Raw genomic sequence first — 14610 nt, 5'->3', positions numbered from 1 at the left:
TTAACTTTTTTCAAATTTATGCTTTCTTTTTATATTTAAATAGATTTATATATAAATTTATATAATAAATAATTATTTTTGATAATTTGGAAATGGTAAGAATTGCATTCCTAAAGCAATGCATTAAATTCTGTTTTCTTTAACATTTGATAAGAAAAAACAATAAGTAAATGAGAGCAAGTTTGGTATAGTGGTTAAGATATTGGCCTAGAAACCAGGAGACTGTGAATTCTAGTCCTGCCTTAGGTTAAAAAAAATTAGGTAGGTTATTTTAGGCCAGTCATTCCTTCTCAATTTAACTCACCTAAAATAATTGTTTTAAATACAGTTAACTAATCTACTGGTTAGCCTCAAAACTGAAAAGCCTTCAAAGTCAGCTTCAAAAGAAACTCTAGCACACATTATGATCAGTTTAAATTTATTACCATTTCAGCTACAGAATGAGAAAGGGCACAGAACAAGAAGTAAATTTATTTATTTATTTCATTTTTTAAATCCCACTTCATTATTTTGATAAATAATACAAGGCAGTGAACATATCTAATACTTCTTTTTCCTCCTATTTTGTTCAAAACAACAATCCTATGGAATAGATTGACTTGAGAGTGAGTTACTGGCTAACTACTATGCATTACAATCTATGACCCATCAAATTTAGTCCTAGGGCCCTCTTTTTTTCATTCCCATAAGCCCTGCAAGTACTATCATATTTCAGCATAAAAAATTACATAGGAAAAAAATTAAACTATTTTTCAATAAAATATAACAAATAACAGTTGTGTTAAACCTGTGACAAAATAAATTATTCCTATTGACAAAAAATGTAAGTTCTCAAATTGTAAAATATTAATAAAATGGGCTAAGAGTTTTAGTCCTGCTCTCTTTGATGAGGTTATTATGTCACTTCCTACCCACTGTAAAAAAGATGCTTCCTTATTTAGGCCTTGTATGGAGCTAGGTGTTTACAGCTTCTCTCCTAGAAGCACGAAGCTGTAAACACCTAGCCTGAAGATGACGAATGGGATTTCATCGAAACGTCGCCAAGACACTTCCAATTTTACGTGGGAGAAAACCCGAATAACCAAAGACCTACACACACACACACACACACACACACACACGTGTGTGTGTGTGTGTGTGTGTGTGTGTGTGTGTGTGTTGGCGACGTTTTGACGAAGTCTCATTCATCATCTTCAGGCTGGTGTTTCAGGCTGGTCATTGCTTCGTTAGTAACCCATAGCTAATTCCCATGAACAGCAGGAATAGGACAAGATTCAACCTCAAAAAAGCTACCAGCAAGCACGAGCATAACCATTTTGTATGCTACTCATCATCTCTTGGTACATTCACAAGTAATTACACTTTAGAAAAAAGACTTCCAAACTCTAAACCTAATATTCTCTTACCAGGAATACAGAATAGTTCCAACAACTGAAGTGAGTTTGCTGTTCTCCTGTTTTTGCTTTGCAAGACCAAAGTCAGCTGGAAATATAGAAGAAAAACAAATTACGTTTCTTATAAAAGGTTCACTATTTCGAGAATAATAAAAGTTTATGTAAAAGAATATTTTTCTCTGTCCTTTTATACCACTAGCTCTTGATTCATTCAATTTGCTCATCTTCTACATTTGCCTTTGAAATGAATTTCAATCAGATGTAACAATTTTGAGGCAGTTGCCTGCCACAATCCTAATTTACAGTGCCATTCATTCTGATACCCTGTGCCAGCAGCATGGAAATGAAACACTGTTTAAATATGTATAAAAATCCATTTATGAAGATTAAAACTGAACAAATGTCAAATCCAAAAACATACCAACAAAATAAATACTTAAATATTTTTTTATTTTCCAAAACTATATCAGCTAGCAATCTTGTCACTACTGTAATTGAAGAACAGTAATTTTGAGAGAATCAAAAGCGGGGAAAAAACAATACACTTTTTATTCAAATATGCATAAATCATGATTGAGAATTGACATGATATGGATGTCATCGGAATTACAAGAGAATATACAAGAAGTAGAAGTGGAATCAAGCATTTGGGCAGACCACAATTCAATAAAAGCTAAATGGAAAGGACAAATAAGAAAACCAAGATGGACATTAAACCAGTCAGCACTGAAAGATAAAGTGTTTATACAAAAAATGGAGAAGGAAATGGATTTCTTTTTTAAAAAGAATAATAATGGAGAAACATCCTTGCAAAATGTATGGGATACGGCCAAAGCATACTTTAGGGGATTAGTGATCTCCTATATAGGAAGGAAAAATAAGGAGAAGAAGAAAACACAAAGGGGATTAGAAGAAGAATATAAAAAACTCGAATTGGAATTACAGAGAGACCCACAAAGATTAAATGGCAAAAACCAAATGGAAACATAAATTAAACATCTTAGAGAAAAAGGAATTGGCACAAAAAATTAAACCAGCCCAACAGAACTTCTTCGAAAATGCAAACAAGCTGGGGAGATGGCTGGCATTCAGACTTAAAAAAGAGAAAGAAAAGAAATTGATACATACACTGTGAGACAAGATGGGTACAATTCGACACAAAAATGAAGACAAGAAAAAAATATTAAAAGAATTTTATAAAAAAGTATTTCTATAGCAAAGGAAACATACTAAAGACAAAATTAAACAATATTTGGAAGAAGACAACTTACCAAAGTGTTTGAAGAAGTAAAAACAATGTTGAAGGAAAGAATAACAATGATGGAGTTAACAGAAGCAATTAAGAGGCAAAAAAATGACAAAACACCAGGATCAGATGCTTACCGGCAGAATTCTATAAATACTTAACAATAAATCTTAGGTCCATTTATACTTGAAGTCTACAACAAAGCACTGTTTGAAGCAAAGATTCCCAAAACATGGACTGAGGCAATTATAACATTCATACTTCAAGAAGTCTCTGATTTACTACAAATAAAAAACTACAGGCTGATATCATTGTTAAAATTAGACTATAAAATTTATACCTCAATAATTGCAAATAGACTGAAAATATTTCTGAATGACTTCATACATGTAGATCAGAACATATTTTTACCCAGGAGACAAATTAAAAACAATATGATGATGATCCTGAATACATTGGAATACTACAAGATGCACTCGGAAAGCAGATGGCATTGATATTTCTTAATGCACAAAAAGCTTTTGACAATTTGAGTTGACAGATTATGTCCTTACAAATAAAACAGATGGACTTCAGAAAGACATTTATTAGTATGATTAAGACACTATACCATAAACAAACAGCAAAAGTGATTATAAATGATGATATGACGAGAACCTTAGTATAACTTAAGGTACAAGGCAAGTTGCCCTCTATCCCCATTGTTATTTATATTAACCTTAGAGGTGTTAGCTAGAAACGTTAGACAAGATAGAGAAATAAAATGCATGAGAATAAAGGAGAAGTTACAGGCATTTGCGAATGACCTGGTGTTCATTCTAGAGATCCACAGAAAACAGGAGCTACATTAATTGCTAAAATAGAAGAATATGGTGCACTTGCAAGATTAAAAATAAACGAAGAGAAAATGAAAGCATTGGTTAAAAGCTTTACAGATAAACAGAAGAGATAATTTTCAAGACTGAATTTTCAAGACTGATGAACATGCAGATCATAAAGAAAGTTAAATATTTAGGAGTCCAATTAACAGCAAGATATGTATCTCTCAAAGAAGGTAACTACAATAAACTGAAAGCACAAATTAGAAAGGACTTGGAAAACTGGAAAAACTTACAGTTGTCCCTATTGGGTAGAACAGCTACAATTAAGATGAATATTCTGCCAAGATTACTATACCTTTTTCCCAATAAAGATAGAGAAAATATTTTAAAAAACTAAATAAGATGCTATTAAAATTTGTATGGCAAGGTAAAAAAAGCTAGAATAAAATTAAAAATGCTACAAGATGTTAAGAGTAAAGGAGGCTTTGGCCTTTCGGATTGGGAGCTATACTACCAAGCATTGGCACTTAAGTGGGTGAAGGAGTGGATTAATTTGAGGAATACAAGATTACTAACACTGGAGGGACATGCCTTGCAATTGGGATGGCATGCCTTTCTATAGTACAAGAAGGGTGAGATACATAGCTACTTCCAGAGGCACATTAGGAAGGCATTACTGCTAGTATGGACCAAAATCAAAGAACAACATTATTTGAAAATACCAGTTTGGTTATCTATAATGGAGGCTGTGATATACCCAAATGTCATAAATGTGGAAAAAATCGTTAAGCTATAAGGACATACTAAATGAAAGGGGAGAACTAAAAACTAAACAAGAACTAAACAAATCAGGGATTGACTTATCATTGTGGCCACAATTACAGATACAATTCAGATACCAAAAAGACAGGAAGGCCTATGGGTTTTATAAAGAACCAAATGAGCTAGATCAGATGCTAATGGGAGATGATGAAAAATTAATTAAGAGGATATATAATTATTTAGTAACTATTAAATTAGAGGAAGAACAAGTAAAACAAACTATGATAATTTGGGCTAAGAATTTCGGCTATACAATCATATTAGACAAATGGCAGAAATTATGAAATAGAAACTACAAGCTTACAATGTCAACAGCATAAAGAAAATCTCTATGAAATGTTTTATAGATGGCACTTGTCACCTGCAAGAATAGTGAATATGTACAAAGATAAATCTGTCAAATGTTGGAAATGTAACCAAACACAAGGTTCATATTATCACATGTGGTTTTTTGCCCCAAAGCAAAAAAAATTGGAAAAAAATTCGTATATGGCTAAAAGCTATAATAAAACAACACATACACTTGAAACCTGAGATATTCCTGCTGGCCATGCTACCAGAAAAGTATAAAGGTAATATATATTTAATTTTACATATTTTAACAGCAGCCAGGATAGTATATGCACAATATTGGAAAAATGAACAAACCACCCCAGATGAGAATATAATCAAAAAAATAATGGAATGTACAGAAATGGCTAGGTTACTGCTAAAAATTAAAAAAAAAAAGAAGATTCTGAATATTTTATGACATGGGAACTTTTTTTTACAAATGGTTAGTTGATAGATACAGATATCAGATGGACAGGTTTATATAAAATATTGATTATATGAGAAAGAAAAAATGATTAGTAAACATTTTGATGCTTACATAATTGATGTTAATATGGAAGATACCATGTTTCCCCAAAAATAAGACATCCCCTGATAATAAGACCAATCAGACTTTTGAGCGTGTGCGCTAAAGTAAGCCCTTCCCCTGAAAAGAAGCCCTCCCTAAAAATATTTAAACGCATTTGCAGCCATTTCCTCTGGCTAGGGTTAGGGAGACTCAGCTGGAAATCAGGTAAGACAGCAAGAGGAGTCCCGTCTTGCCCCCCGTGCCCCAAAATAATAAGACCTCCCCGAAAATAAGGCCAAGCACTTATTTCGGGGTTCAAAAAAATATAAGACAGGCCTTATTTTGGGGAAAATATGGTAGTATACTTTATAACAATGATTGATAGTATCCACTATATGTTTGTATGTTGATATGATCATAAGGATTATAAGGATGTTTAAATTTTAACACTTTTGTTACCTAGAAAACACACTGTTCAATTTAGAAATGGAATTTGTGATATAAAAACAATAAAAATAATATTTTTAAAAAACAGTAATTTCTTGAAGCCAAATGCAATAATAAAATAACAAAAGTTAGCTTTTAAAAAGTTTATTGAAATATTTTAATTGCCTCGGCTATTACGTTTCAATTCTTTTCTCAAGTATTATATTAGCTCTGTTAAGATGGGTCTTCTTTCTTCCTGTGGGATTTACTTTGAAATTTTGGCTTTAATAGTTTTGAAAAGCAGTGAGACAAGATTGTCAAGATTCATCAAGATTCATCAGCTTTGGCTTTTATACAATCAGTTGAACATCGTGTTGCTTTTGCAAATACAGACATATAATTACCAATTACTCACTTTAGCCAGAATAGTACAATTTAACCATGTACAAATATAGGAATGTATCTTCATTTAAAAACCCCAGGTATTGTTTAAAGGTAAACTAGCTCTGTAACACAGGACATTTTAAGATGGAAATGCATTTATCATTTCTATATAGCAGCAGAATAAATTACCTTATCTTTTAAGCAATCTAATAATGCACTGATATCAGAGCACTTTATTTTTTCCAAATCCCTGGTGAAGCGTAAATGAAGACAGAAAGGTATTTTTGTCTGCTATCTTCATGAGTTGTTACTGTACTGGACAATTCCCCTCTTAGCTGGTCTACTTCTGCCTAATTCTTCACTTGCCTTCTTTTGTAATTTTCTTAACCACATAAAAAATTTCAGAACTTAACAGAAGGCAGGATCTGTTGTAGGAACAACTCCAAGCTCAATGCTTTCTCCAGGCTTAGAGGAAAAATCAAAAGAACAGAATGGCCCCTGAAATGTCATTCTGGACTCCGTAAATTAAGACTAAAATTCTAGGTAAACTTTAGAATAAGCAACATGATCAACCTTATAAGAAAGAAAAATGTCTGAGAAAAGTGATAAAATATCCGATGTTAAAAATAAATAAAATATCATTTGACATAGCTAATAGTTAAGCACCGCTCATGTTCTCCAAATGATGCCAAAGCTCTTAAAAGAGACTTCTGTTTAATGCTATTAATTAACCCAAACTCCAAACTTATAGGGTATCATTTTAGGCCGAGCCATGGTTAGTGACAGGCATATTCAGATTTTAAATGACAAGCCCAAGCTCAAGCCCAAGCACCAGAAGTCATATTTTTGTTGTTTTTAATGATAATCAAGATGGCAGAAAAACAATATTACCTTGAGAAATGACTGTCAGAAATTACAGCTTCACATTAATCATCATAAAAGGCATAGTCCAGTCAACAGATGGTTATTTGAAAATTGAAAATTTGAATTCTATTAACATTGCTTTCTGTTTGTGATTTTGCCTTTTGTGACCTTGTCTAGCTACTCTCACAATTAACATTAACCAGCAATACCATATGCACTAGTGATAATAGTTCTCATTGTTTCTCAATTCTCAGTATTCGATATTAAACATATTTTTTTAAAAAAGAGAAAAGATGAGAGATAAAAAAGACCTCAGAATGTAAATCAGCTATGATTATTTCAAAGAAGTCACTCAATAAAACAAATGCCCATTATTTCTCAATGCAAATTTAATGTATTGACAGCTGTAAAACTTCATCCCTATAATCCTTCTGACTAGTCTTTATCTGCACTCACAGTGTGATTGTATTACAATTTCTTGGGTTAGAAAAGCTGAATCAAAAGCTATATATCACTTTGCCTTGGCTGCTCTGATCAGAAATGGATACTCCTATCAAGTGTTTTTTTAATTGGAATTAATAAAGAAATTGTATTCACATTGTCTTACTGTCTCTGTCAGCTTATATCTATTAATTCAATTATAACAGCTGATAGCCATGTGGTATATTTCTCTCAGGGAACTGCTAAGGGGACACAACAGTTTCTGATTCTTTTATTCTCTCGAAATAGTAATATCTCCCCCAGCAAGATGATTCTGACTTGGTACAGTTTCAAATAACCTCATGGAATAAAATAGTATGTCATAGCCTTATTAATATTTGGGTAAATTATTTTAGAGACCAAAATTAACTTCAAGAGGTACTCAGGCCATATCAGAGAATCACAGAATTAGAATTTTTGAAAATTGACCTTCATGATCTAAAACATCTAAGAATAAGAAGAAACTTAATTGTCACCTAAAATGGTTACTTAGTTATTTGTGGTTTGTAATTGTATCAAAGAGTGACATCTAGAGGCAGAGGAAGAATGTAAGAGTCGAATAGCTTTTGTTTTATGACTATTCCCACAAATGATGGATATGTTGGTGTGATCGCACAACAGTTTTAAGAAAGGATTCTGGATGGCTGCCCTTAGATTATAGAATTAAGAGAGATTTGTTATCCAAGCAAGAATACAAGTGACAATTATGGAACAAAAGACTTTGGACAAGAAAGTTGGTTTTTATGATTTAAAATACTCAAGAAAAAAGAAGAAATTTAATTGTTATTTAAAATGTTTAACTTGTTACTTGTGATCTGCAATTGTATTAAATAATGATTTCTAGAGGCAGAGGAAGAATGCAAGAATCGAATAGTTTTTGTGATTTCAAGACTATTCTCATGAAGATGGATATGTTGGTGTTATCGCATGACATTTTTAAGAAAGGATTTTGAATGGCTGTTCTCAGATTTATTTTTCTCAGAGAATTTCAATATTTATGCAAGAATACAAGTGACAATTATAGAATAATTATTAATGATGTTTTGGGGAATGGAGGGAAAGATTGTAGAATAAACTGGGGAGAGAGGGAAATGAGTGTTATTATGTAGAGGAAAAAAATTATTTCTTTTGCTTTTAAGAATATGTAAGGGAATTAAAATGATTAGTAATAAAAACTTCCAAGGGAACAGTTGAATAATGAAGGAAATTATTGGGGAAAATAAGAAGCAATTACCCTTTTTAATTTTAAGTTTTTTTATTATTGAGAATTGATTATATAGAAACCTTTTAAATATATGTTATTTAGAGGCAGAGGAAGATGACAAGAGGGAATAGTCTTTGTGAGTTCAGGACTGCTCCTAAGTAAGATAGAAATTGTCTATTTGATCGCTGGGCAGCTTTAAGAAAGAGTTTTTAGATGGTCTGACCTCTGATTAAAGTAACACAGAAATATGTTTAGATTTGTGAAACTCAAGAAGTTAACAGAAGAATTATTAATGATGTTTTGGGGAATTAAATATGGGGACTAGACTTTATTTAAATATTTTTCAGAATGGGATGGAATAGAATTTTTTATTAGATATGTGCAAACAACAATTAATTTTAAAAAGGAGAAGAAAATATATTGTATAGACTACAATGAGAGGTGAAATTTAAAATATTTGAGGATGTACCTGACTGATAATCTCTTCACAATGATTTTTATTATTATTATGCTTATAAAAAATAAAAAACTTTTTCCCTCCCAAAAAAACCCCTCACATTAAATTTAAGCTGTTACAAGATACTAGGAACCACGGGGGTTTCAGCCTCCCAGCCTGGAAGCTCTACTATCAGGCAGCTAACACGGTTAACTAATGTGGTTAAGAGACTGGATTCAACTCAAAAACAAAAGAATATTAGTATTAGAAGGACACGATCTCCAACTAGGTTGGCATGGGTTTCTATGGGAAGGTAAAAATAAAACACATTAATATTTTCAGAGGCATATAATAAGGAATTCTCTATACAATGTCTGGGTAAAGATTAAAAAACACCACCAAATGAAAATCCCAAATCGACTATCAACCCCAATGACACACCCAAACACAATAGACTTCAGTAAAAGGGTAAGATACTCAGAAATTTTAGACGAGAAAGGAGAATTAAAATCAGTGCAAACGCTGAAAACACAAGGATTAAATATAGAATGGTGGCCCTACTTACAAATCAAATCAAGAACAATTTGGCATATGTGAAAAACAATTTGGATAAAATTGTTGGATAAAATTTTATTAGGAACAGAAGGAAAAATGATCACAAAACTATGTAAATTTCTATTAAGATATAAAATGGAGGAGGAAGTTGTAAAAGAAACTATGATTAGTTGGGGAAGGAATTTTGGCCACAGCATAGAATTAGAACAGTGGGACAAACTATGGGAAAGGAACTACAAACTCACAACAGCAGTTGCTTACAAAGAAAACCTCTATAAAATGTTTTATAGGTGGCATTTGCCACCAGCGAGATTGGCCAAGATGTATCCCAATTTATCACCACTTACCAGGTTTATTAGCATTACTAAATATATTATGCTTAACATATTGAAAATTGGTTGCCACTTGATCTGTCATCAACATATTAAACTGCCCTCGTAATATATTTATTGATTCTTTTGCTTTCTTATCTCCTGGATTAGTTATAAGTAATTGCTCTTTCTTTTTTATTTCCTCCTCTAGTTCCATTCGCTTTTTCTGCAGTCTATTTCTATGTTTATTATTCATATGTATTAAAACTCCCCTCATATAAGCTTTGCTTTCATCCCAAACCATCTCTATTGATGTGCTATGCATATTCATAACAAAAAAATCTTTCATTTGTTTTTTACATTCTTTAACATTTTCTTCATATCTAAACAAATTTTCGTTCAACCTCCACAATCTCCGATCTCCCTTTTCCTGATCGAATTCTACCCAGACCGGGCTATGGTCAGTCAAGGTTCTTGGGCATATCTTAGTCTTTTTCACCCTAGAAAGGAAATCATTAGTAATTAATATAAAATCAATCCTAAAAAAAGATTGATGTCTAACAGAAAAGAAAGTAAAAAATTTTTCTTCAGTATTCCTCTCTCCCCAAATGTCTCTTAATTCTACATCTTCCATCAAAAAAAGCTTTAGGCAATTTCGCACGACTTGAAATATTTTGAGATAAGCCTTTTTTATCTTTTCGAGTATCCAATACTCCATTCCAGTCACGCATTAATATAAACAATTTATAATCCCAATGTATTATTTTATTATGCAAGAACTTAAAAAAAATTCTTGTTGTTCGTTGGGCGCATATACTCCAATTAAAAGTATCTTCTTCCCCTCCAATAACAGTCTAATCGCAATATATCTTCCTTGAGTATCAGTCTCAATTAATTTAGCTATTAGTTCCTTCTTTAAATATATAACTATACCATTCTTCTTCTCTGGAGCCGATGCAACAAAATGTGTCCCAAGTCTTGAGTTTATCAAATATTTTTGGTCTGAAGTTCTAATATGTGTTTCCTGTAAGCAAATTACATCATTTTTAAATTGTTTCAAATAATGAAATATCTTCCTTCTCTTCTGTGGTGAATTTAAGCCATTAACATTCCAGGTTAAAAATCTAGTTGCCATTTTTGGCCTTTGGAAGCTTTTGGACCATCAGCTGCAACTCCTCCTGCCTCTTAATTTTCGGCCTAGCCCCTCCCACTGCTTCCATTTTAGTAGTAGTATCTTGAGTTGTCACTTGAAATTGTTGGATCTTTGCTTCTTGTTCCATGTATTTAGTTACTGCTCTAGTCTTTCTTTGCTCTTTGCACCTTCTATTTTATCCTCTGACCCTGAGACTTTAGCAGTATCCAAAAGTTGCGATGACCCTTCCTCGGTGGATATGGCTCCAGCTTGACCTTTTACCGGCACCTCCTTCTCCTTCCTTCTTATCTTCCCTTCTCCTCCTGCCTTCTGGTGATGGTGGACTTCCAGCCTTTAATACATTAACATAAAAATCTCTTGCCTTACAAACTGTGTTGAGACGATATCTTTGTCCCACTTAGATCACTATTATTCCAGCTGGAATATCCCATCTATATTCTATCTGTCGTTTTTTAAGTTCATCTACCAAGAAAGCAAACTCCTTTCTATTTCTTAACATTTTAGGAGGAATTTCTTTCAGTGTTAATATCTCTTGACCTGCTACTTCAATTTTATTCTTGTAAGATGCTTGTAAAATTTCATTTCTAACTCTCCTAGTTGTAAAATAAATCACCACATCCCTTGGCAACTGTCTTTGTCTGGCAATCCAGGAATTAACATGATAGAAGCCTCAGAAAAAATTTCTCTTAGATTCTCTTGTTTATTTTCCTTCAGCCCTCTCACTCTTAGGGCAAATTTCATCGCCCTATATTGTACCAAAATCACTTCATCATCTGCTTTCTCCACTTTAATCTGAACCGTCATAAATGTGAGTCAGCTGTCAAGTAGCCAGCTGTAAATCACATGAGCATAAGGATGCTGCAATGGTCATAAGTGTGAAAAATGTTCATAACTCACTTTTTTCAATGCCATTGTAACTTTGAACAGTCACTAAGTAAATTGAGGACTATTTGTACCTTCTCCTATTAGTATCTTATGAATTATCACTTGTTTTTTGTATCTTCTAATTTATAATCTATGACTTATCACTTTGTTGCTTGTATATACACTGAGAGCTTTTGCATCAAAGACAAATTCCTTATGTGTCCAATCACACTTGGCCAATAAAGAATATTCCAATTCCAATATTCCAATAAAGTAGGAGAGAGAAAAAATTCTATATAAAATTATATATCATTTAAAAGTATCTTCTCCATTTAAACAGATAAAAACATTTTGGAACTGAAACAGAAATGTGATGCTTTGAAAGAAAAAATGGCAGGATTAAAAAATTAAGGACTGATTCACATGAAACAAAAATTAATGGGGTTAAAATTTTTGATAAATAATATAAATGTTGAAAGTTATTGAATATCAGAGGGTGCTGCAGAAATCAAATCCAGAAAGCACACACTGGTTCAATTCAATTCAGCAGGATTCATTAATTTTTCATTAATTTTTGATAAATAATATAAATGTTGAAAATTATTGAATATCAGAGTGTGCTGCAGAAATCAAATCCAGAAAGTACACATAGGTTCAATTCAATTCAGCAGGATTCATTAATTTCTCTTTATATATAATCACATATGAAATAAATATACAATACCAATGGTAGATTGCCCAATGTGGTAGTAGTTACAAGCAAAACACAAGCAGAAGAGAGAACAGTTTTAGTTTCAAATCTCAGCACAGCACTCAGAGCTAAATACAGCTAAGCCACGCCCAGGCTCCTTACTGTCTCAGCTCCCATTGGCTGACCTTGTTACTAAGCCCTATTCATTTGCTGATCTTGTTACCATGTCTTTGCCAGTCAATCAACTCTCTTTTGTTTCATATCTTTTTCAGCTTCTCCTCCCTGAACGCTGACATCATCACTAAGTGAGTTACCGTCACTAAGTAGTAGTAAACAACAACAACAACAACAATAACAGAGTTGGAAGGGACCTTGGAGTCTTCTAGTCCAACCCCCTGCCCAGGCAGGAAACCCTCCACCATTTCAGACAAATGGTTATCCAACATTTTTTTAAAAAATTCCAGTGTTGGAGCATTCACAACTTCTGCAGGCAAGTTGTTCCACTTATTGATTGTTCTGTCAGGAAATTTCTCCTTAGTTCTAAGTTGCTTCTCTCCTTGATTAGTTTCCATACATTGCTTCTTGTTCTACCCTCAGGTGCTTTGGAGAATAGTTTGACTCCCTCTTCTTTGTGGCAACCCCTCAGATATTGGAACTATCATGTCTCCCCTAGTCCTTCTTTTCATTAAACTAGACATACCGAGTTTCTGTAACTGTCCTTTATATGTTTTAGCCTTCAGTCTCCTAATCATCTTTGTTGCTCTTCTCTGCACTCTTTCTAGAGTCTCAACATCTTTTTTACATCGTGGCGACCAAAACTGAACGCAATATTCCAAGTGCGGCCTTACCAAGGCATTATAAAGTGGTATTAACACTGCACATGTTCTTGATTCTATCCGTTTATGCAGCCCAAAACTGTGTTGGCTTTTTTGGCAGCTGCTGCACACTGCTGGCTCATATCTAAGTGGTTGTCCACTAGGACTCCAAGATCCCTCTCACAGGTACTACTATTGAGCAAGGTACCACATATACGGTACCTGTACATTTTGGTTTTCTTGCCTAAATGTAGAACCTTACTTTTTTCACTGTTGAATTTCATTTTGTTAGATAACGCCCAATGTTCAAGTCTGTCAAGTTCCTTCTGTATCTTGAGCCTATCTTCTGGAGTGTTGGCTATTCCTGCCAGCTTGGTGTCATCTGCAAATTTGATGAGTTCCGCATGTATCCCCTCGTCCAAGTCATTGATGAAGATGTTGAAGAGTACTGGGCTTAAAACAGAGCCTTGGAGTATTCCACTGCATACTTCCCTCCATGTGGATGTAGTTCCATTGAGGACTACACGTTGATGTGGTTGGTCAGCCAGTTATGAATCCATCTGATGATGGTGCTGTCTAACCCACATTTTTCTACTTTATCTAGTAGTAAGTTATGGTCTACTTTATCAAATGTTTTACTGAAGTCCAAGTGAATTATATCGACAGCATTCCTCTGGTCCACTAATTTTATCACTTTGTCAAAGAATGCAATAAGATTAGTCTGGCATGATCTGTTTTTGACAAACCCATGTTGGCTTTTGGTTATTATTTTGTTTGCTTTTAGGTGTTCGGTGATTCGTTGCTTGATTATCTTTTCCAGAAACTTCCCTGGTATTGAGGTCAGGCTGATAGGTCTGTAGTTTCCTGGATCTGTTTTTTTTTTTTTTTTTAAGATGGGAACTAGACCAGCTCTTTTCCAGTCCTCTGGCAGTTCCCCTATGCTCTAGGACCTTTGAAAGATGTAGTTCAGCGATTCTGAGATTTTGTCTGCCAGTTCCTTCAGAACCTTGGCGTCGTTCATCTGGTCGTGGTAATTGAACTCATCTAGGGTAGACAGGTGTTGGTAGACTTACCATTTTTTTCCCTATTTTAAATTGTGTTCCTAATCTGTTTTTTGTGGTGCTGTTTTTGATAGGTTGGATTGTTTTTTCCTTTTGTGTAAAGACAGATGTAAAGACAGATCGTTCAGCTTCGAGACGGTCTAGACCAAAATTGCGGCGATTCAGATGAGGCGTCTGAGGGTGGTCTTGGTGACATTTTTTGGGATGAGTTTGACCCTGTGGCTCCCGAGGACATGGACAGG

General features: G+C 33.6%; 1 protein-coding gene across 1 annotated transcript in view; it reads right to left on the bottom strand.

Moving 5' to 3' along the window:
- Positions 1-14610, bottom strand: part of NEK10 (NIMA related kinase 10) — a 157527-nt gene that overhangs the window by 39099 nt on the left and 103818 nt on the right. Inside the window, exon 24 of the mRNA XM_058182967.1 lies at positions 1407-1482. Coding sequence (XP_058038950.1) covers positions 1407-1482 — 76 coding nt within the window. The remainder of the gene's footprint in view (positions 1-1406; positions 1483-14610) is intronic.

The sequence above is a fragment of the Ahaetulla prasina genome, chromosome 4 (assembly GCF_028640845.1).
Source record: "Ahaetulla prasina isolate Xishuangbanna chromosome 4, ASM2864084v1, whole genome shotgun sequence".
Taxonomy (NCBI): domain Eukaryota; kingdom Metazoa; phylum Chordata; class Lepidosauria; order Squamata; family Colubridae; genus Ahaetulla; species Ahaetulla prasina.
The sequence above is the reverse complement of the archived record's forward strand: the minus strand, read 5'-3'. Positions and strand labels throughout refer to the sequence as shown.